The sequence below is a fragment of the Castor canadensis genome, chromosome 14 (assembly GCF_047511655.1).
Source record: "Castor canadensis chromosome 14, mCasCan1.hap1v2, whole genome shotgun sequence".
In the NCBI taxonomy this organism is placed as follows: Eukaryota; Metazoa; Chordata; class Mammalia; order Rodentia; family Castoridae; genus Castor; species Castor canadensis.
In genome coordinates, this window is record NC_133399.1 from 40,661,701 (window position 1) to 40,683,916 (window position 22,216).

Genomic DNA, 22,216 nt, shown 5'->3' on the forward strand with positions numbered 1-22,216 from the left:
CTCGTCCTGCCCCAGGGCCTTTGCATAGGCTGAGCTTGGCCTCTAAACCCGCCGGTGTAACGGAGACCCTTTGTAACAACTTGTGAGAGCCAATACTTAGATTTCCAGGTATTTTGCACATCAGTTAGGAAACACGCCTATTAAATTCCACAAACTTATAATCAAGGCAATAAATGCCCAGACACCCCCCTTTCTGGTTATTTTCCTACATCGCTCTGACCTAGGCTCCAAGCATCCTGTCTGTGCCTGTGCGTGGTGGAGGTGCGACAGTTCTGAGCCATGGTGCACCTCACACGAAACCATTTCCACCTTGGGAAGGGGACATGCTGTGAGCGAGCCTGTCCTGTGCACCTGGCCAGAGCTGACTTTTCCTGTTTTGGTGGCACTGGGGTTTGAACTCAGGGCCTTGTGCGTGCAAGGGGGGCACTCTACCGCTTGAGCCATGTTTTGCTTTGGTTATTTTTCAAGTAGGGTCTCCTGTTTATGTCCTGGACAGCGATTCTCCTGTTTACACTTTAGGTATAGCTAGGATGACAGGCAGCACCACCACACCCAGCTTTTTATTGGTTGAGATGGGGTCTCATGAACTTTTTGCCTGGGCTGGCCTTCCGATCTCCACCTCCTGAGTAGCTGGGATGACAGGCATGAGCCACCGCGCCCAGCTGAGAGCTGACTTCTAAATGTTTCTACCACCTTCTTATCCCCCAACCTACTTCGGTCATAACTATTACACATCCGTGTCTTGTACTGACTCACACAGTGTGACCCTCAGAAGGGAACCTGGGGTGGCCTTGGTCATGACAACCTCAGCAGCTAGCTGACGCTCTAGCACACAGGAGATGTTCATGGCGTTGCCATGTGTCCACTGCGTCAGGCTCCCGCACACCCGCCCGTGCACCCTCAACACCGTCCCTTCTCTCCATGGCTGCACACACGCACACACACGCCCAAGCACAGCCTGCATGCCAGGGCACAAGGACAGGGCACAAGGATGCTAACAGAGGGTCTCCTCCCTGAGCCTCACATCTGTCCCTCCCAGGGTCCTGGTGGGAGCTGTGGCCCTGGTGAGACCATTCCCTGGCTGCAGGTGGGGTCAGAGGCAGGGATGTCAAGAGAGCCCAGGGCCATTGTCAATTGAATAGCAGACTTGAGGCTCTCAGGAGACAGAGGCGCCCAACTTAGGGGGCAGAAAGGCAGAATCCAGAGAGGCAGAAATTTGCCCAAAGTCACACAGTGGTCCTGCCCTCTGCTTTGGCCATAGGAATGGTGGTATAATTGCAGGGCCTCCTTCCCCATCCTGGGCCACTGTCCCCTCATCATGCAACCAAGAAGAGAAGACTGTAGGCCAGGCATGGCTGAGCCACGTAAGCACATTGAGCTGAGTTGAGAAGGGGAAGGGGTGGAGACCCGTAGAAGAAAGGAGGCCTGAACAAGGTGGTGGGGACTGGGGGATGTGCCCCAAGCCCAGAAGCCACCCAATGAAACCGTCAGCAAACGGCCCCCTGGTTCAGGCCTCTCCTGGCGTCCAAGTGGCCCCTCGGGGGAGCCCAGCAGGTGCTGCCCTCAGGGACACAATGTGGTCAGTGTCTCCCATTTACCAGATGTGAACACAGGCTGCAAGCACCCAGATGCAATGGGAGGGCTTGCTGGGGTGCATGGGAGGAGACCCTTGGACTGGGGACATGCAGAAGTCACAGCACAGCACGCCGGTGAACAGCAGGACGCCTGGGGTGCTACTTACATACTCGGCAGTGTCGTCCATCTCCCACTGAGCGGGAGGCGGCGGCAGGGAGAGAGGAGGGAGGTGAGCGGAGGCCGGCGGAGAGAGGAGGACAGGAGACAGGTGCGCCCACCCTGCCCCGCCCGTCCCGCCGCCCCGCCCACCTGGGCATCGGCCAGCATGACGTCTTTGATACGCGGTGGCCCGTGGGCCTCGGCGCCCTCCATGCGCACGTAGTGGACTTGGTAGCCGCGGATCTGCCCGTGCTGGCGGCCGGGCGCGGGCGAGCGCCACAGCACGCGGATGGCCGTGGAGTTGAGCGCCTCCGCCTCCACCTTCCGCGGCGGCGCGCTGGGCACTGGCGGGCGGGAGGGGAGGGGAGGGGCGGCGGGGCCGTTACCGGGGCACCCGGCCCTGCCCTGGGCAGCGCCCCACTGCCGGATGCCAGGGAGCCGAGCGGCTGCAGGTCCGGCTCACTGTGCGCTATGAACACGCACACCACCGCCCAGGAGGGCACGGCTCCCTTCAGCCTTCCCACCACCCCAGGAGGGGCCGTGATGGTGGCCTCCGTGGACAGATGGACAAGTGAGGCCCCACGACCTACACCACCTGCTTAGAACCTCGTGACCCTCTCCTGAGAGCTTTACCCACACAGGTGGACAGAGGACACCCTGTCCACCCTCAGACCATCCCTGCAGGATGGGAGCTCTTACTCTCACTTTATAGATGGGGAAACTGAGGCCCGGTGAGTTGACTCTGATCCCAGAGTTAGCATGAGGCAAAGCTGGGATTGGAACCGGGCAGTCTGGCTGCATGCTCCTAAACACACCAGCATGAGCTGGTCCACTAGGCACTCAGGACCGATCTGTCTGTTTTCAGAGCACAGACCCTGCTCCAGAGCTGTGGCAGAGCAGCCTCACTGCTTCCCTGGAGCCCAGCACCCACATGTGGCCCTTGCCTCCAATTCATAGTTGGCCACGGCAGGAATATTTATTTACACTGACGGAACTGGCCAATGCGACACTGGTCCATGTCACCCTGCAGGCTGCCTACTTTCTGGGCAGGCTATCTCAGAGGAAGCTGCAAATATCAATGATCCCTGGGTCTAGAACTCGGCTTCCTGAGGTCAGGGGGTAGGGGTGCAGAACTTTTTGCAGCAGCTGGTGGCTCTTTCATGTACCCCATTTCCATAGTTCCCACTCTTTGACAAAAAATAAGAGGGTGCCCGCTTAACCGGCCGGGCATGAGGCTCCAGGAAAGGAAGGTGCAAGGCAAAGGCAGCCTGGACTTAGACCACAAGTTCAAGGACCTAAGATTTTTTTTTTGTCTTTGTTTTTTTGTGTGGGGAGCCTGCGTGCCTCAGGGCTCCCACTCTTGACTGTGGCTCCCACCTTCTCACCACCAGCCCAGTCTTCCAGACATGGAAGCTCCAGGGGGGCCGGGCCAGGGCCAGCAGGGTGCTTACCGTCCTCGTCGGTGCGGACGACCACGGGCGAGCTCTCCGGCCCTGGTCCCACCTCTGTGTGAGCCACAGTTGTGATCCGGTACTCCGTCCACTTCTCCAGAGCTTCCAGCAGGATCTGGGTGGTGGTCGGGGGGATGTCGTTCACCTCCTTGGGTTCCAGGTCCTCTGAGCCCAGCGGTCGGTAGCGGACGCTGTAGCCCACCAGGGCCCCGTTGTGAGTGTCCGGCGGTGGCGGGCGCCAACTTACCAAAATGGCCGTGGAGCGCATGCTGGTACATTTAACGTCTTGAGGGGGGGCTGACGGTTCTATTGAGGGGAGAGCGTGGGGGAGGGAGTGGGATGGGCAGGGAAGGGGGTGGGGAAACAAAAGATGGGAAAGAGAAAATAAAACAGAAGATGATAACGAAGAAAACAGAACGAACCAAAGAGAAGTCGAACCCAAAAGAAACGGGTGTCAACCAAAGGTGAGATGGGCGGGTGGACGGGCGGTGGCACAGGCTGGGGAGGGCTGGCCAAGAATGCTGCACTCACTAGGTGGGGCTGGACCGGCCTGGCACACAGTAGGTCTTTGCAAGGGGGTGTGCTGGTCCCCATGGGGCCTGGACACCTACTATGTGCTATCAATTGTGCCAAGAATAACAGTCACAGTACCTATTTGTTGGGCACATACTGCGTGCTGTGCACTTTACTTCCCCGGGGCTTCACAGGATAGCAAAGGCGTCTACTTACTGAACACCTACTATGTGCCAGGTATCACGCCAAGGGGAATTTCAATAAAAGCCTCATCTATTGGGCACCTACATGTGCCAAGCACTTGTCAGAAGCTTCATAAAAATGTAAAAGCATCTTCATTGGGTACTTACTGTATGCTAAGTACCTCACCAAACAGTAAAAACATTTACTGAATGCCTGCTCCGTGCCAGGCACTTGCCAAGGGGAACGGTGATTACGATATGCAGGAGAGGATCGTACTCGCACGGGTGACACTGGTTTCTACTGCTGACCAGGCACAGTGCCACAGGCTTCCTGGTATTTCATGGTAAAACCACAGGGAGAACTTTTCTTATGACACCAGTGTCACAGGAGCTGGGGCCTCCCCAACCAGCCTCCTCCAGTAGGACTACCCTCTTGTCTTCCTCCGGGAGAAAATGCCTATCTTGAGCACCTACTGTGCACCAGTTACCATGAAATAGAGTAACAATGAACATGTCCTTCTCAAATGCCTACTGTGTCAGGATGACTGGGGCTTTACAGTTCCCACTGACCACCTACTGTGCGCCTGGCATCACTGAGCAGCACCAAGTCGATGCAGTGGGCATGCTAACCGTTCTCTAAAGACAAAAACAGCAGCTGCTGTTATGCAGTGCCAACTGTGTGCCAGGTACTGTGCTAGGGCTTTATCAGAGCCATGGTCCTCACATATTAAGCACCTACTATGTGCCAGGCACTGCATCGGGGACTTTATTAGAGTCACAACCTACGCATATTGATCACCTACTGTGTGCTGGGAATGTGCTAGGGCTTTATTGGAGTCACAGTCCCCACACGTTAAGTGCTGACTATGTGCCTGGCACGGTGCTAGGGTTTGTCAGTCACAGCCCTCACATATTAAGTGCCTACTGTGTGCCAGGTGTTGTGCTAAGGACCTTACATAAAATAGTGGTAGTTTTTACTGACTGAGCACCTGTTGTATGCACACTGTACCCAGGCCTTTGCAGAACTAGCTGCATGTTCTGAGCAAACACAAGCATCCCCTGGACCATGCCAGGCCTTTCAGACTCACAACAGTGACCATCTGAGCCCCTACTGTGCGCCCAGCACCAGGCTCAGCTTGTTACAAACTCCTCAGAGCCTCCACTGAGGGCCAACAATGGGCCTCACCAAACTTAGACATCAAATAGCTCCAATCGACACCTACTGTGTGTTAGGCAGCATGGCATTGCGTGTTCTCACATACTAAAGTCCCTCAAGGCCTTCTGGACCATTAAGAATCACCTCCACTTGTTGAGCTCCTACTATGGACTGGCTGGCTTCCTCAGGGGATTACTAGTGAGGGCGCCCAGCACCCTACGCTTTCCAGACCTAAAGTGGGTCCCGCTGTCTGTGCCTCACGCGTGAGGCACCTGCTGAGTGCTTTCCATGTATCATCTCACTCAACTGCCCCAACCCTGCAGGTGCTCGGAGCCATCAGCTCCGCCTCCCTGCCCCACTGGTCCCCACCTCACATGACAGATGGGGACACCATTTCCAAAGCCCGTGACTCTGGCTGCAATGCCAGCCGGATGCCTAATGAAGGTCATGATGCTTCTGCAGGCCTCTGGTCACCTCTCGGTGCCTCCAAATCCCAGAAGGGCCCACCCTATACATAAGGAAACTGAGGCTCAGTGATGAGTCTCCTACACCCAGATGCAGTGGGCAGGGTCTGAACCAGGCTCAGCTGTCCTTGTAGGCTGCCTTAGCCAGAGGCCGGGTTTCTAGAACTCAGCCTGGGCAATCTGGAGGTGGCGGGAGCCATAGCCTCAGCCCTCTCGCCTAGAGGAGGTTGTCATGGAACCTCAAACCTCAGCCTCAGTTTCTCCTAACCCAATCTCAGGTTAATGGACGCCCAGTATGGACACCCTGAGCTAGTCAGCCACGGCACCCAGACAAATCAGAGCCTCCCTCTGTTCTCAAAGACCCTGGGCCACCATGGACCCCACAACCAACAGCTGACTTTAACTAGAATGACTTTCTGTCTCACTTAGAACAAAACACAAGGCACTCTTCCTTGGAAAGTACACATGGGTTGAGGGGTGTCCCCCGTTTCTTGACCAGCCACCCCATCCAAAAGTGCCTGGGGGTGGGGGTGGGGTGGGGCAGGAAGAACCAAAGTCAGGAGTGAAAAAACCAACTGGGGAATGTGCTGGAAGGAATGGGTTGGCTGGGAAATGGGGAGGAAAAAATAAAACCAAAAACATGATAAAACAAGAAACGAGGATGATGGCGATGATGAGAAAAACCATAATAAAAGAAAGAAAGACGCCTTCCAGAAGCTCCCAGTTGGTTACCTACCTTACGCTCTTCAACTGCTAACTTATAGACTTTCTTACGAGGGAGGGAATGGCAGGGTGCCGGGCTACAAGGCTACACCGAGCTCTCAGGTCCCCAGCGTGGCCACCTTGCAGCTCCGGGCTGACGCCGGCAGATGGCAGCCAGGTGGAACGGATGGTGTCTGGGGTGACCCACGGCCTGGCGGTCTGACCTCCACCTACCCTTGCGTTCACCTAAGGAGCCCGCAGTCCTGGGGACACGCCTGGCCCTGAGTCTTGGCTGCCGGCCCTCTTGGGCCCCACCCGCCTGGGAGCAAGAAGCGGGGCTCCCTTCTCCCCACTCCCTGTCCTGGGCCGCCCCAGCGGTTCACATGGCTGGGTCGAAGCCATTTTCTAGGCCACCTTGGAAACCGCGACCTTCACAATCCGGCCCAACCTGCGTGATGTCTGGGTAGGGGACGGGGTGGGTGTGGGGAATGCAGGACCTGCACGCACAGGTAGCATGTGGCTGGGGACCTCTGGGGTCCATCAGGGCTGTGGGCCAGCTCTGCAGCCCAGGTGGCCAGGTGGGCGACACGCAGGGTGGGCCGTGTTTGTGAACTTGCCTGAGACCAGCTTGTACTCACCTGTGGTGTGCCACCTCTGCAGGCCGCTCAGGTGGCCCCAAGCCACAGGCCACCCTCACTGACCTCCACCTCACAGACGCACCCAGACGCCTCCTAGTTGCACAGCACACGGCCCAGACAGCAGAAAGGAGGACTGGGAGCCAGGCTGGCGGGGGGTGGGGGGGGTGGGGGCGGTGTCTCCATGTCCCCTGATCTCAGAGACGCACTGACCCACGTCACCCTCGACTGACCCGAGCTCCCTCCCCCGTGTGCACACAACCGGGGCTGGAAGGTCGCAATGCCATGGCTACTTCTGGAACAAAGCCTGGTGGCCACACGGTGACTGACTGAGGGGGAGGTGCGAGGAGCCGTGGCAACAGTGGCCACACGGGGCCAGCCTGAGCAGAGTGGACAGGGTACAGGGAACAAAAGAGGGGCTGGGCTTGGAGCAGTGGGGCAGCAGAGATCACAGAGTGGCCCAGAGCCTGCTGCTGTGTCACAGGGGACTTGCATGTTATCAGGGAGGCCGGGCGGGCACAGCCAACAGCTCCAAGGATCCATGAGCCCCATGTTGGGGTCTGCACACCTCCCCAAACCTGGCATCAGCTCTGAGCCATCCCCTCCCCACCCTTGGCTATTGGGACCACACCCTGGGTCCTCTGGAGCCATGGTGACCTGCTTAGGGCCGAAGGGCCATCAGGAGGGAGGCTCAGCTGTGTCCTTTGACCTCTGTGAAAGCAACAGGTGCAAGTGGGGACAACAGCCAACCACGGGGCCACACGGGCGGTCCCAAATCCAGGACGGGAAGAGGAGGAGGCAGTGCTTACAATGTCTCCCAGGCCAGGGGCCACTGCTACTCGTCCCTAACTTAACCCAGGCCGCTAGACGCAGGACTCGGGGGACCCCGGGGCGACACCGGCACGGCTCTGGGGGAAGCGAGGCACCCCACACCCCCTGCGGGCCCCGAGGGCCGGGGCGCCAGGAGACACGTACTGGACTGCAGTGTGCGCTGCCGCACCGCGGCGGTGAAGGCGCCCAGGCCCTGCGGCGAGCGCGCGGCCAGGCGGAACGCGTACTCCGTGTCGGGCTTCAGGCCGTCCACCACAAAGGCCGATGTCGGCTCAAAGGTCCGCCCCACCTGGCCGGGGACAGAGAGAGGGGAGAGATGGAGAGATAGGAGACAGAAAGAGAGAGACACACGCAAAAGGGACAGAGAGAGATGCAGAGATAGGAGACAGAAAGAGAGAGACACACACGCAAAAGGGACAGAGAGAGATGCAGAGATGCAGAGGAAGAGACAGAGAGATAGAGACAGAAAGAGGCAGAGACAAAAGCAAAAAGCGACAAGAATCACACAGAGACAAAGATAGACAGACAGAGACAGAGACGGACAGACAGCAGAAACAAGGTGGAAACAGAAAATAGGTACAGAATAGATGTATCACAAAGAAACAGACAGAGAGACGGAGTGAGGCAGGAGAGACACACACAAGATAAAAAGTGGGGCAGAGGGGCAGGGACAAAGGGAGAAGTGGAGGGGACAGAGGAAAGCAGTGAGCGGCCGCCCCACCACCCCGCCCGGGCCACCGCGCAGGTACCTCCCGGCCTCGGTCGCCCTCGCGGAAGAGCAGCTCGTATCTGATGATGCTCTCCTGGCGCGGGGGGCTCCACGACAGCCCGATGCTCGTTTCCGACTTGGCCTCGGCCCGCAAGTTCATGGGCTGGCCAGGCACTGGGGGAAGAGAGAGGGGGCGGGGTAGGGTGCCCCACTCCGCGAAGGCTGCTCAACCCCTCCCCCAGGAGACCTCCTCCTTAACAGGTGTCCAGCACCGCCTTCAGGAAGGCTTGCTCAAAATCCCCATGCTTCCAGACCCCTGCTGTTCTTATTTCTACTTCCCCGGGAGCCCTCACGCCCTGCCACTTGCCCACCTCAATGCCCCAACCCTCTCTTAGAACATTTTAAAGTTGCTTTTGCAACCATCTTGGTGCATTCCCCATGCCCTGCAAATTACGTGAAAGAGAAACTGGAGGATGGACGTGTTTAAATAAGAACTGTATTGTCCCCAGCCATCTAGGTGCCCGAATCTCCCTGGAGTTTAGCTTTCAGAAGCCTGAATCCCAAAGAAAAGGTTGTGAGACTGGATGAGAGCTGGGGTCCCATAGGATGGAACAACCCTATGAGCCCTTCCAAAGGAAGGAAGCAGGGAGGGGACAGCCTGTTGCACGAGGATTGAGGCATTTCCATTTATTACCTCAAAACCAGTGGCCTCATTCTCCCCCAGGGAGCACCAGTTTCTCAGATTCAAATGATGAAGCTGGGAGTTAACACAGGGGCAAGAGGACAGAGGTCCCCGTGTCAACACAGCCACTGGACTCTCTCTGGATCATAGCCATACGGGGTGTCTTTGGTTGTCAAAGGGGAGCCAGAAATTGGGGTTTTCTGGGATGATCTGATGCTTTTCAACATCAGCATGAAATTTTTCTGCCTTCTTCTGGCATAAAAACTTTCTTTGGCAGTGGTGGGATTTGAATTCAGAGCCTTGTGGTTGCCAGGCAGGAGCTCTACCACTCGAGCCGCATCTCTATCCTTTTTGCTTTAGGTATTTTTCAAATTGGGCATCTTTTGAGCCCTTGCCAGGACTGGTCTTGGACGGTGATCCTTTCTCCACCTGAATAGCTGAGATTACAGGCATGCACCACCACACCCAGCCCTAGCATGAAAATCTTTTTTTTATTTTTATTTTATTCATATGTGCATACAATGTTTGGATCATTTCTCCCCCCTTCCCCCATCCCCTCCCTTACCCCCCCACCCCCTTGCTACCCAGCAGAAATTATTTTGCTCTTATCTCTAATTTTGTTGAAGAGAGAGTATAAGCAATAATAGGAAGGAACAAGGGTTTTTGCTGGTTGAGATAAGGATAGCTATACAGGGAGTTGACTCGCATTGATTTCCTGTGCATGTGTGTTACTTTCTAGTTAATTCTTCTTGATCTAACCTTTTCTCTAGTTCCTGGTCCCCTTCTCCTATTGGCCTCAGTTGCTTTTAAGGTATCTGCTTTAGTTTCTCTGCATTAAGGGCAACAAATGCTAGCTAATTTTTTAGGTGTCTTACCTATCCTTACCCCTCCCTTGTGTGCCCTCGTTTTTATCACGTGCTCAAAGTCCAGTCCCCTTGTTGTGTTTGCCCTTGATCTACTGTCCACATATGAGGGAGAACATACGATTTTTGGTCTTTTGGGCCAGGCTAACCTCACTCAGAATGATGTTCTCCAGCATGAAAATATCCTAACGCCTTGTGTTGGACCTGTAAACTGCTTCATGGCCACTGGCCCCAGAGCCTGACGGCCCTCACATCTCACCTCCCTGCTGCGTCTTGACCTGGATGGGGTCGGACAGGGGCCCATCGCCCACAGAGGTGAAGGCCAGCACACGCACGGTGTAGGTCTCGTCCTCCAGCAGGGAGCCCACGGTGGTCAGCAGGCTGTCGTCCACATTGTGCTTCTGCCAGTTGCCCACGGGGTGCTCGGGCTCCATGGTGTAGTAGACGCGGTACCCACGGATCAGCCCGTTGGGCTCCACGGGCTCCTCCCACTGCACAATCATGGTGGTGGCACTGAGCATCCGGGCCTGCACGTTCCGCGGGGCGCTGGCCGGCGCCTGCTCGCCCGTGCGCGTGACCACAGACTCGCTGGGGGGGCCCTGGCCGATGGAGTTGACGGCTGACACCCAGATCTCATACTCAGAGTTGGGGCTCAGGCCGCCGATGCTGTAGCGTGTTGTGGTGATGTCCTCTTTAATCTGATATGGCCCATCCTGGCTCTTGGATTTATATTCGATGACATAATAGGACACGGGGTCTGGGTTGCCTGAGTCCCACGTGATGGTGATGCTAGTAGCTGTGTTCTCTGTCACCACAGGAGTCCCAGGGGCTTTTGGGAGAGCTGTGGGCGAGAGTCAGGGTCACAGTCAGGCACAGTGAGTGGGGACCCTGGAGGCTGTGTGACTTCTGACCACAGGGAGACCCCTCTGAGCCTGATATCCTTGGCAGGAACCAGGGACCTAAATGACCCCATCTCATCTCCAGGAGGAGTTAGAAAGCTATGGCCCTGGCACCTGCATCTGTAAACGAAGCTTTACTGAAACACGACCATGCTGACAGGTCGCTGATGGTCACCTTCACGCCAGCTGAAGCATTAGTAGCAGAGACCAGACAAACCGCAAAGCTGAAAATGCTTTTTAAGAACCGTATTTACTGTGCAAGAATACATTTTCCCCGTAAGGAGACTCTGCGGCCCCAGTCTATTGCTCTCGGAGGCTCACTCTGCTCAGCCACCTGGGCAACTATCTGTTCCCACACATGCTTGCTGTTCCCTGCACCTGGAATGTTTCACCTCCAAACGATAGTGCAGCTGCCTTCTTTTTTTTTTTACTTCGGTTATTTTTTAAATTTGTTGTGCTGGGGTACACATTGTGGCGTTTACAAAAGTTCTTACATTGTATCAAATATATCATATTTGAATTCACCCCCAGATGTCTAGGTTGTTTCTTTTTGTCTTGGAGGCACTGGGGTTTGAAGTCAGGGCCTCACACTTGCTAGGCAGGTGCTCTCCCACTCAAGCTACTCCTGCCTTCTTCTTAAATGTCTTTCCTATGTCCGCCTCATTGCCCTGGCTAAAGAGGCCTGTGCCCAGGACTCACCTGACCTAAGCCTGGGTTCTCTCCATGCATGTTTTCAGCTATTCTGATTTTCTTACCCTCTTGTTCAAATCCTCAAGCAGCAATGGCTCGCCAGTCATCAGATGCTGGATCCTCAGAACAACGACCACTAACCCAGCTAAGGCCAACACTTTCTATGCCCCTGCAGCGAGGCCATAGGAAAAGACTTTTTTTTTTTTTAATGGTGCTATTGATAGAACCCAGGGTCATTCACATTCTAGCCAAGTGTGCTCACCACTGAGCTATACCCCAGCCCCTGGCAAACTTTGACTTTTCTTTGCTGTAACCCCACAAGCTGCCAAAGTCAAGGTATAAACAAGTAAACATGGCTATGTACCAATAAAACTTTATTTATACAACAAGTGGAGGGCCAGGTTTGGCCTGTGAACTGTAGCTTGCTAGTCCTTTGCTCTGAAGCTTAGACTATATCTGAGGCTGTTGTCTCTGCACTCTCACCACAAACTAGAGGCACTAAGAGGATCTAGAACCCCATTTCCTATCCCCAGGCCCGTGAGGCATTGTACAGCATTCCCAGAATGGTGCTCCTCGTCCTTGGTGTCTGGCTTCCTTCTGGTCAACCTTTAGTGTCTTTCTCTCTCTCTCTGAGACAGGGCCTTACTACATAGCCCAGGCTGGCCTGGAACTCATGATCCTCCCGCCTCAGCCTCTGAGTGCTAGGGTTACAGATGTGCGCCTCAATGCCCAGTTGCAGCAGCTCACGTGCAGTAAGAGGTCACATCAAGGAACCGACCCATCCAAATTTCTCAAGTAAGCACTATGACATTCATACAATGACAAAACCACTTAATGATGCACTTCTTAGGAAGTGTCCCCATCATTCTGCAATATATAACCATATAGCCAATAAATATCTGGGCAAAGCACCATCGTCTTTGTAATTTCCCAGCCAGCCCCCGCCACCCACACCACAGACCCGGCTCACATTTCACAGTGATCTGGGCCACGGCCTCAATGACACCCAGGCTGGACATGGCCACGCACGTGTAGTTGGCTGAGTCCTTGACGTCGGTGAGCTCCAGAACGTTCCGACCCACGGGCATGTCATCCTCGGGTGTCAGGTCCTCGGCCCCCTGCATCCACTTGACGTAGGGCATGGGTGAGCCCACGGCCACGCAGGTGATGTTAACGTTCCCGCCTGGCATGATCTCGTGGCTCATGGGCAGGATGGAGAAGCGGGGAGCCACGCGGCGGACTGGGGAGGGGGTGGCGGCGGGAGAGGCGCGTGGAGGGCGGAGGGGTGGGGGCACAGGATACAGAGGAGAAAAGAAAGAAAAGCAGGAAGAAAGGAAAAAAAAAGTAGAAAACCATTTAAATATAAACAGGGCTATTCCTCCCCCTGATCAATTTCCCCCCAAAAATAAAAAGTAAAGGAAAAAAAAAACAAATTAAAAAACCAAATTCCAACACAAAGAAACCAAACTTCAAAGGAAGGTACTTCACAAACAATATATAGAGATATATCGATATAGAAAAGAGACATGAAGCAATATCTCATAGCGACAGGGTTTCAGAGACCAGAGGGCCTGGTCACAGCACAGGTGTGCACACAAAAATTTATCAGCCGTTTCTCATCTTTGCTGACAGACGTGGCCTTGGCGGGCAGCCCCTCCGTGGGCTGCCAAGTGGGGACAGACACTGCAGAGGGTGCTGGAAGGTCTGGCTGTGTATCGGGGTGGGGGGACACTTGTGTGGGGGGGTGCCCAACTTTCCCCCTTTCTGGTTGTCTGGTGATGGGAACATCATAAAAAACAGAGGGGTCTGCCCTCCTAGGAGGCAAGGGGGTCCTGGGAGCTGGGCTCTCTCACTCTTGTCCCCTCTGGTGACTTGGGGTCCCCACCCACTTCCCCAAGGAAAAGATGAGAAACTCTAATGAAATTTTTGTGGTTTTGGGTGTAAAAACCCTTCTAAAAGCTTCTGTCGAATTTGACAAGTTTCCATCCGAAGATGCAGCTCTCAAAATCACAAACATCATGCAAAATAGGTTCAGAGAGAGGGAGAGAGAAGGAGAGAGAGAAGTAGAGAAAGGAAGAGGGAGAGTGGGACAGAGTAAGGACACAGAGAAGGGTGATGGAAAGGGGAGCCTGACTTCAGAAGACTCTCATGGTGACCAGAGAGGGTAGATGGATGACTGGGGGGAAAATAGGGGACAGAGAGAGAGAGAGAGCGAGAGAGAGAGAGAGAGAGAGAGAGAGAGAGGGGACAGAGAGAGGGGGACAGAGAGAGAGAAAGGAGGGGGAGGGGCCCACTTCAATGCTGCATGGTAATTCTAGCAGATGTGATGCAATGTGATGTGTCACATTGTCCCATCACAGCCCTGGCAGAATCATAAAGAAGATATTAGCAATAGTAAGAGTAGTAACGAGGGGTGAGCTGGAACGTGGGCAGAACGGGACGTGTTCTGTGTGCTGGTCAGCGGGGGGGGAGGGGGCGATGCAGCCTTCTGTCGGGACCTCGAGGACGAGGAAGGCAGCAGGATGCATTTCGGGGGCTCCATTTTCGGAAGTCAGATGAGGTCTGGGACAGGGATGGGGAGAGGCAGCGGCCTGAAGACATGTTTCTGCCCTTTGAAACTGTGGTGGGACACTGACCCTGGGGCTGAGACTTGTGTCAAGGCTACAGTGACAGGTTGGGAGCGCCTGGGGGCCACCCAGGAAGGCATGGGGTTTGCACCAGCACCGCTGCCTGAGGCTGTCCTACAGTCCTGGGGGTGCAGTCTGAGTTGGGGAGGTCCTTGTAGGAAGATCTCACCTGCCCAACTAAGGAGTGGACCCCAGGAAAGGGGAGAAGATAGCCCTAATCCTCTCCCTTCCAGCCTTGGAGACCCCAACCCCTGTTCCCTGAATTTGGGGTGCAGCCAGGGTAGGGGCTGGAGCCCTTCAGAAAACGAAGCCCCACGAAAAGTCCAGAATCACGTAGGAGACAGAATGGAGGGGTGGAGGCGCCGCTCAAAGGGGAAGATTCTGGGGAGAGACAGAAGGGCCATGCAGACAGACTGGGGTAAGGGGTGGGGTGCTGAGATGGTGGGGCATCCGGCAGGGCTGGTGGGAGGTGGGAGCAGGAGGGTGGGGTGGGGCGATGGGGTCCGGCCTGCCAGTGGACGCAGTCCAGAGTGGCCGCCCGCCACCGGCCTCCACAGGGAGGCTCGGGTGGGAGATGCTGAGGCTGTGTTGTCATGGAAACGGGAGACGATGGGGAATGAGCGTGGGGAGCTAATTAATCCAGGACAGAAACGGCACTGACGTCCAAACCGAAAGCAGGAGAAAAACAAAAACAAAGCAAAAGAAAAAAAAAAAATCTAAAAATCAAATCAAATTCCCCCATGAAACGAAACGCAACACCCAAAAGCAAGAAGAAAAAAAAAAAACAAAAAAAAACATGGAATGGGTGGGGCATTGGAAATCGGGGTCTGAACAGAGAAGGGTCGTGGCTTCCCCGGGGAGATGCCCCGTTCCCCCGGCAGAACACAGGATCTGACCTCCCCACTGGCACCCAAAAACCGAGGCTGGGAGCCTGCCATGCCACGGGGTACGTCCTCGTGGAAATGGGCTTCCGTGCAAACCAACCCGTGCCCATGAGTCCACCGGTCTAACACTTCTCAGTAACACCCAGCAGATTGGGATACACTGAAGGCCATCACCTGAAATCACACAGCAAAGTGGACACCAGACCTCAGACTCTCACAGCTCGTATGGCTGTGGCCTTGGAGGCTGCCCACCCTCCTGGAGCCTCAGTTTCCCCATCTGTAAACACAGGCCATCAGGTAACCTGCTGGGGACTGCATCTGGCTGCATGCAGCAGGCACTCAGCCCAGACACAGGGCTGGCAAAGTTACTGCCTGGTGCTAGGAAAAGCAGGTAAGATTGCCTACTGCAAGGGAGTCTGGGAATTATTTTTATTATTGTTGTTATTATTGGTGGAGCTAGGTTTGAATTCAGGGCTTCGTGCTTACAAAGCAGGCACTCTTCCGCTTGAGCCACTCCTCCAGTCCATTTTGCTCTGGTTATTTTGGAGATGGAGGTCTCAGGAACTATTTGCCTGGGCTGGTGTTGAACCTCCATTCTCCCATTCTCAGTCTCCCAAGTAGCTAGGATTACAGGCGTGAGCCACTGGCTTTAATTTGTTTTTTAAAATGAGAAAAATGGAAATATCTCTGTAGAAGCGCCATCTTGTTTTATCTCTCCAACAATGTAGAGAGGCAAATGTCTTATGCCCAGTTTGCAGATGAGGAAACAGAAAGTCAGAGAAATGACAAGACTAGCAAGAAAATGGTTTGGCCAGAGCTGAAAGCCAGGCCAGCCTGACTCTGTCCCTCACACAAAACGAGCCTTCTCTCGCTACAGTGACAGGGCAAGAATTATAGGCAGTTGTCCCTTCCTTGGCATCTTGGATCTTTTACACTTGTGTGTCCCTACCCTCTGGGGATGCCATCACCTCCTTACAACTCCATCAACTCAGTAATGGCCGCTAGTTCAGTAATTACCCAGCAACCCTCATGATAAATGTCCAGCAGCTGCCATTAAGAGGTCCATACTCAAAGGGATTGTTAGAATATAGAGGAAGATCTTCTTTTAGGATCTAAAGGTTAAATATCAGCCAATTTATCTCTTTGTAGGGTCCACATCTTGTCCAAAAGGCCCTGATCACGTCTGATTTTATCTTAAAATATCTCCTCAAAAGTATCGTAACTTGGAAAGTGCTTCTTATCTGTTAGAAGTAGAGACAGACACCTATATCTTGAATATGTAAGAGTGACAGCGCAAGGATGTCAATTACAATCCCTTTAAATGCGGGAGGGCTTTATCAACAGTGGTGATTTGAACACACGCGTCCAGACGTGGCAGCTGCTACCAGTTAAATGCATGAGCCAGTGAGCTAAAAAGACCTTTGCCCACTACCTCCTTTGTTTCTACAGGAAGAGGGCTGGTTTGCCACGAGTTTTGAAGAATCCGGCGCCCAGTGGCACGAGTTGGCTCTGGGCGTCCACCCAGCCGGCCAGAGTGGACGGCTGACGCTGTGTTCTGCCCGGTTTTGGTGCGGAAACCCACCCAACGTCCTCTTTCCACCCCTCGGCTGCAAGCTTGAGGTGGGGTTAGAAAATGACGTGGGCACGGAGCCCATGGGACGGAGAGGCCCCGCGGGACCCCCGCCCCCAATTACCGACCTGAATGGACGGTCCAGGAGGGTTACAGAGGACCACACCAGCCTCGATCCTCAGCACGCTCCAACTGGCTCTGGTCCCCAGCTCTTCTCGTCACCGAGTAGCCGGGGGGGTCCCAGTGGAGGGACCCGCGTGGGCGAGGGGTCGGGAGGGTGGACGGCGGGGGTGGGAGTGGGAGTGGTGGCAGGTTGGGAAGGGGGGTAGTCGCTTCAAACCCCGATTCACATGGAAAAAAAACAACTTAAAACCCGTCAAAGCAACCAGGAGACGATCCCGCCCCCAGGCAGGAAGAGGCAGAAACTCAAAAATCAAAAGTGGGGTTCAGGGAGGGGGGGCAGGGAGAGGAGGGGTGGGTGAGGAAGGAAACTCAAAAGTGAGGTGGTCTCTGGCTGAAACGCTAGGTAGAGGACCCGACAGTGTCACACGGTTCACCGAGGCAGCAAGCCACAGCTCCGAGGGTAGGGATGGGGGTGGGGGCTCTGCTGGGCATTTTGGGGTGAGAGAAAGTACTAGAAGTTTCTCTGAACTCCAAAATGAGTGTGCGGATGGGGAGGGCAGGGGAGAGATGCCAAGAAATTGTGCAGCCTCCGGGGGGGGGCGGGTTTATCTAAGCTTAGATTACACCTGTCGGGAAACCGAGAGGGTCAGAGGCCCAATTTCTCGTCCCTTCCTTCCAGCCTGTGGCCCAGGGAGGGCAGGTCCCCTTCCCTCGCAGTCTGTGTCTTCCTTCCCTTTCCCGTCTCACCACCATCCTGTTGTCTGTCTCCCACCTTCCCACTGCCAGTTCCCTCCACCACAAAAATAGTGTGCGAGGCCCAGAGGGACCTGCACCCTGGGCCACGGGCTGGCCAGTGGCCTTGGCAGGTTGAGCTGGGCATTTTGGTTCTTTTTTTTGTTTGTTTTTTTAAATTGTTGGTCTTTATCTTGGGGGTGAGGGTTAGCCCTCTGTGTCCCCTCTTTATTTCTTGTCCTCCCCCCCCCAACCACACACATACCAGTTCTTGCCAATTGACTGACTCTCCTTGCCCCCCTCGCTGTGGCTGCTGGAGACTCGGGGCTTTCCAAAGGACAAGGTGTAATCTAATGTCCGTCAAACCCACCCCACACAGGAAACAGCGATGTGCAGGTTGAGGCAGGCAGCAGGCGAGGTGTTCAGAGCTCAGTGTTCCTGCAGATCGGCCCCCACGGAGCCTCCCCATCCTTGGAGCCCCCTCTCCCCCCAGGATGGGGTGGAATGACAGGGTCTGAGTCCTGATCTAACATCACCTGCCCCAGGATCAAGTCAGATGAGTGGCCAAATATTGTGGCCAGCAGGACCGGGAGGCTGGCCAAGAGACACTCCCCACCCCAAAAAAAGAAGTCTTTATAGGGATACAGAAAGCAAGAGGTGCTCTGGCCCCAGTATCTCTGTCTAGCCTTGTTTTGGGGGAAAATAGGTAAAGGGAATGGTCACATTCACAAATTGTAGGGCTTAGGTGCCAGAAACTTAATTTAAAGGCTATCTGCTTCTTAACACAGTATGCTGTGGATTGACCTGAAAGGGCCTGGGGATGAGCCACAAGCAGTTCTGCAGGAGACATGGAGATGGGGCCACCTCAACCTTGCTGGCATCAGACATGAAGTTCTGGTTCCTGTGTTCAGCACTGAAGACATAGTGTGAAGTGATTCTAGTCCCTTCAACGGTCCCAAGCCTCCGAACTTTGAAGGTATCCTAAGTCCCTTACATGTGGGAAGCCGTCCCCTCGGTAGCCAGGGGTGACACACCATTTGGCTGTGTGGTCACATCATGGTTCAATAATGCTATGTTGCTCGACTGCCTGGTAAGGACACCATCTTCAGCCACTAACCCATGCCTTAACGCTGAGGTGTCAGAGACAATTAACAGGGAGAAGGATGCAATTTGATTGGCTTCCCACCTTGTCAAAGGGACTTTTGGAGTCAGGCTGCTGAACAACTCCATTTAAAAAATGGTCATGGCACCAGGCACCGGTAACTCATGGCTATAACCCTAGCTACTCAGGAGGCAGGGATCAGGAGGATGGCAGTTCGAAGGCAGCCCAGGCAAATAGTTCATGAGACCCTATCTCAAAAATAACCAACACAAAAAAAGGGCTGGTGAAGTGGCTCAAGTGGTAGAGTGCCTGCCTAGCAAGTGTGAGGCTATGAATTCAAACTCCAGTGCTACAGGAAAAAAAAAGATTAGGGCTTTGGCTTCTGACCTTTGGATCCCAGAGGTCAAGGGCAAGTCTGCAAGTCTGGTCTGTATACACTTGACCTCTGGAGACCAGTTAGAATTAGGTTAGGGGTGAGGCTGCCTTGCAAAGAATTTAGGGAGGACTAGCTGCTCCTGTAGCAATGTAAATACTTGCAGCAATCTGGACCAAACTTGCCCACCTGCTGGTGCTTACGTGCAAGGGTAGCTGGTCCTGACATTGGTTCTTTGTCACCCCTCTCCATGGCCCCTGACCTTCTAGGGGTTAGCAGAGGAAAGATGGGTTCTGGACAAACCACTGACCTCCAGGGACTATGGCTAGACCCAGGGGAAGATGAGGTCCTGGAATGGACTCAGGAAAGCACTAGAAGAAACTCAGGTGTAAGCAAATGAACTAGTTTCTGCCCTTTGCAGTTTCCTGTGTGCCACCTTACTCAACAGTGAAGTACAGCCTCCCAAAGAAGGGAAGTGAACAGCTGCCCCATCACTGGCTTGGTTTCTTCCTTGTGTTACAGCACCCTACTGGCAATGTTAGGCTCCCCATGGGGTCCTCCCAACTCCCGGGAGCTAGGTACATTCAGGATTTTTATTGCTCAAATGTGGAAGGAAACAGGGACTTCAAGGTCACAAAGCCAGCCGGGCAGGGGCATGGGCATGGGCATGGGCAGGGGCAGGGCACAATTGGGATCTGAGTCCACCAGGGTCCAGAGCCTGGTCTCTTAGCACTAGGCTGTGATCCCCATACCCAAGCGTTCTTCAGAGACCCACGGCCCCTCGGGTGCAATGGGCCAGGACCATTTGGTGGAATTTGGTGGAAGGCCTGGGAGACCTCTTTTCCCCATCTTTTGGGCTTCTCTGAGGGTCAGTGTGGCAGCTCTCACTGTGCCTTGGGAAGGGAATTGGAGAATTAAGTCCTTTCTCACAGCATCTGTAGCCCTCTTCTCAGTTTGGTTGTGGTTTAAAAACTAGGAAATTAGAGAAGGTGAGTGAGGGGGTGCGGGGGAGGAGGCGAGCCACACAGGGTGGTCTCTGTCCCCGTGACTGTTTAAGTTGAGGAGGAAGCTGAGGGGTGCTTAGAAACCTGAATGAAGATTCCCTTAGGGACTGGTTTTTATCTGGAGTTGATGACAGACTCAGGGCTGGGCTTTTCTTGGGGAGGGAAATGGGGTGTACATTTCTGAAGTTTTGTAGAAGTGAGAGAGACACAGAGAGAAAACAGAGAGAGAGAGAGAGAGAGAGGGAAAGAGAGAGGAGGTGGGGGGAGAGAGAGAGCAAGGAAAGGCAGAGGGAGAATCAAGGGAGACAGAGAGAGCTGGGGAGAGGCTGTGTCCAAACTTCCCCTGGCTTTTTGCCTGAATTCCACAGCTCTGATGTTCAGGTAACTCAGAAAGTGACCGTGCTGGGTTGTTGGACAAGACACCTGGGCCCAGAGCCTGAGCTGAGAAGGAAGAAGCAGCCAGCATCGCCTGGGAGGCAGAGGAGTAGTGGCTCCAGGCCGGGTAACCGGCCAAGCATTTCTTCCGAAGTCTGTCACACCATGCTTGTTTGGATGGGCAGTTCTGGAATGGTGCCCAGCCAGGATGCATAAAGCCATCACACCAGCTGTCATGTCAGGCACCAGGTGCCAAGCACGCGTCGTTCTGGGAGGATGGTGTGTTACAGACACTTCTCCCTTTCAAGCTGGCCACTATTCTTATTTGTATTAATTGACAACTGGTGCCCCTCCCCTGCTGTACCTAGATTTTTGGTTATTTGGGAAGGTGAGACAGGAGGAGGAGAAAGTTGTCATTATAAGGTCCCCTCCAACACAGCTGATCTGGGTGGCTCATGGGCACCAGCTTCAGGAAAAATGGGACTGTCTTGGGGAGTGGGCTGCTCTCCCCTCCTCCAACCCAGGCTCTGCCCTCCCGCGGCCCATCTGTGCCACCAACCTTCCTCGAACCCTTGCTCCTGGACGGTCACTTTCTGCTCTGGCACCCCAGCTGTAGGACCCCTCCCACCCTCCTGCATGTAGTTGGGACAGGAACACTGGCTTTTAGATAAATCACAATGCGTTTGGAGACAACCACAGAACACTTCAGCCCAAGAAACCAAAACCAAATAGCACAGGAGCAAGACAGAATCAAACACGAGTCGCTTTGGGGGAGAAGGGGACCAAGTGAAAGGGAATGGGATAAGGAATTAAAAAAAGAACATTGAGTTCCCCGCCCCCAAAACGAAACTTAAAAAAAAAAAAAAGAACGAAAAATAAAAAAGGAAAAAAGAAAGAAAGAAAAAAACACTAAGAAAATCAAAAGAGAAAAAACGGGACAGAAGACAAGGAGCACTCCAACAGAAGGCATTGAGAATTCACCAAACCAAACCAAGACTAGCATGCAGAGAAATTGTACATTCTCCCAGCATGCATCAGGCCCAAGTTACCATGACGACGAGAGTGCAAAAACTTAGCAACAACATTACCAACGGATGCAGAGGCGACCACAATGCAAGCATCGCACGTGTGCGGCCAGCCCTGGGCCGGGCTGGGCACGGCTCAGAGTTTTGTGTCTTTCTGGGTTTTGCTCTCACTTGGTGGTTTCTTTTGTTTTCTGTTTTGTTTTGTTCTGTTTGCTTTGCGCTTAGCATTCGTGTTCCATTTCATTAGTTTATCCATTTATGTGTGTGCGTGTGTCTGTGTGTCTGTGCGTGTCTGTGAGTGTCTCGTGTATGTGCCTGTCGTCTTTTCAGAATGTAAAAATGTGGGTAAAGAAAGTAAAAAGGAAAACAACACCAACCTTCTCGAAGCTCTGAGGGATGTAAGGGGGGTTTGATGCAGAACACAATGACATGGGGAGAAGAGAAAAATAGGGAAGATACAGAGAGTAAAAAGAGGACTTCCCAAGGCGAAAAGCCGCAACAGTTCGCTTGTTCGTTTTGTTTTCATTAAACCAAAAAAATAAAACAAAATTAAAATTAAAAAAGAAAAAGAACAGTAATGACCTCCTCTTCTTCTCTCCACTCTACCCTGGACACACAAGACCTCTCTCCAGTCTCTGTCTAACTTCTACTTGGGAGTGTCTGAGACCCAGGTGAAGATGGGGACACTGAACTGCCCCTCACCTGGCCCTCACCTGGCCCCAGAAAGAAGGGAGCTCAGGCTGAGAACCCCACCTCTGGGGGCCAAGGACACAGAAGGCCCCTCCTTTCTCACACCCTGGCTAAAAAGCCCCCCCCCAGCCTGTCGTACACTTCTCTCAGCCCTAACACACTCACGATCCCCGTCCCGGGCGTAGGCAGAGAAACAGGTT

At 54.0% G+C, this 22,216-nt stretch overlaps 1 protein-coding gene across 5 annotated transcripts in view; it reads right to left on the bottom strand.

The window, feature by feature from the left end:
* Ptprs (protein tyrosine phosphatase receptor type S) overlaps window positions 1–22,216 on the bottom strand; it is a 57,169-nt gene that overhangs the window by 16,191 nt on the left and 18,762 nt on the right. For 2 of the 5 annotated variants that reach the window (XM_074054388.1, XM_074054389.1), the window contains exons 6-12: window positions 12,482–12,751; window positions 10,182–10,763; window positions 8,418–8,551; window positions 7,813–7,957; window positions 3,186–3,491; window positions 1,885–2,078; window positions 1,742–1,768 (exon numbers count right to left, since the gene is read on the bottom strand). In XM_074054388.1, coding sequence (XP_073910489.1) covers window positions 1,742–1,768; window positions 1,885–2,078; window positions 3,186–3,491; window positions 7,813–7,957; window positions 8,418–8,551; window positions 10,182–10,763; window positions 12,482–12,751 — 1,658 coding nt within the window. The remainder of the gene's footprint in view (window positions 1–1,741; window positions 1,769–1,884; window positions 2,079–3,185; window positions 3,492–7,812; window positions 7,958–8,417; window positions 8,552–10,181; window positions 10,764–12,481; window positions 12,752–22,216) is intronic. The other 3 variants (XM_074054390.1, XM_074054387.1, XM_074054391.1) reach the window with 2 other exon arrangements.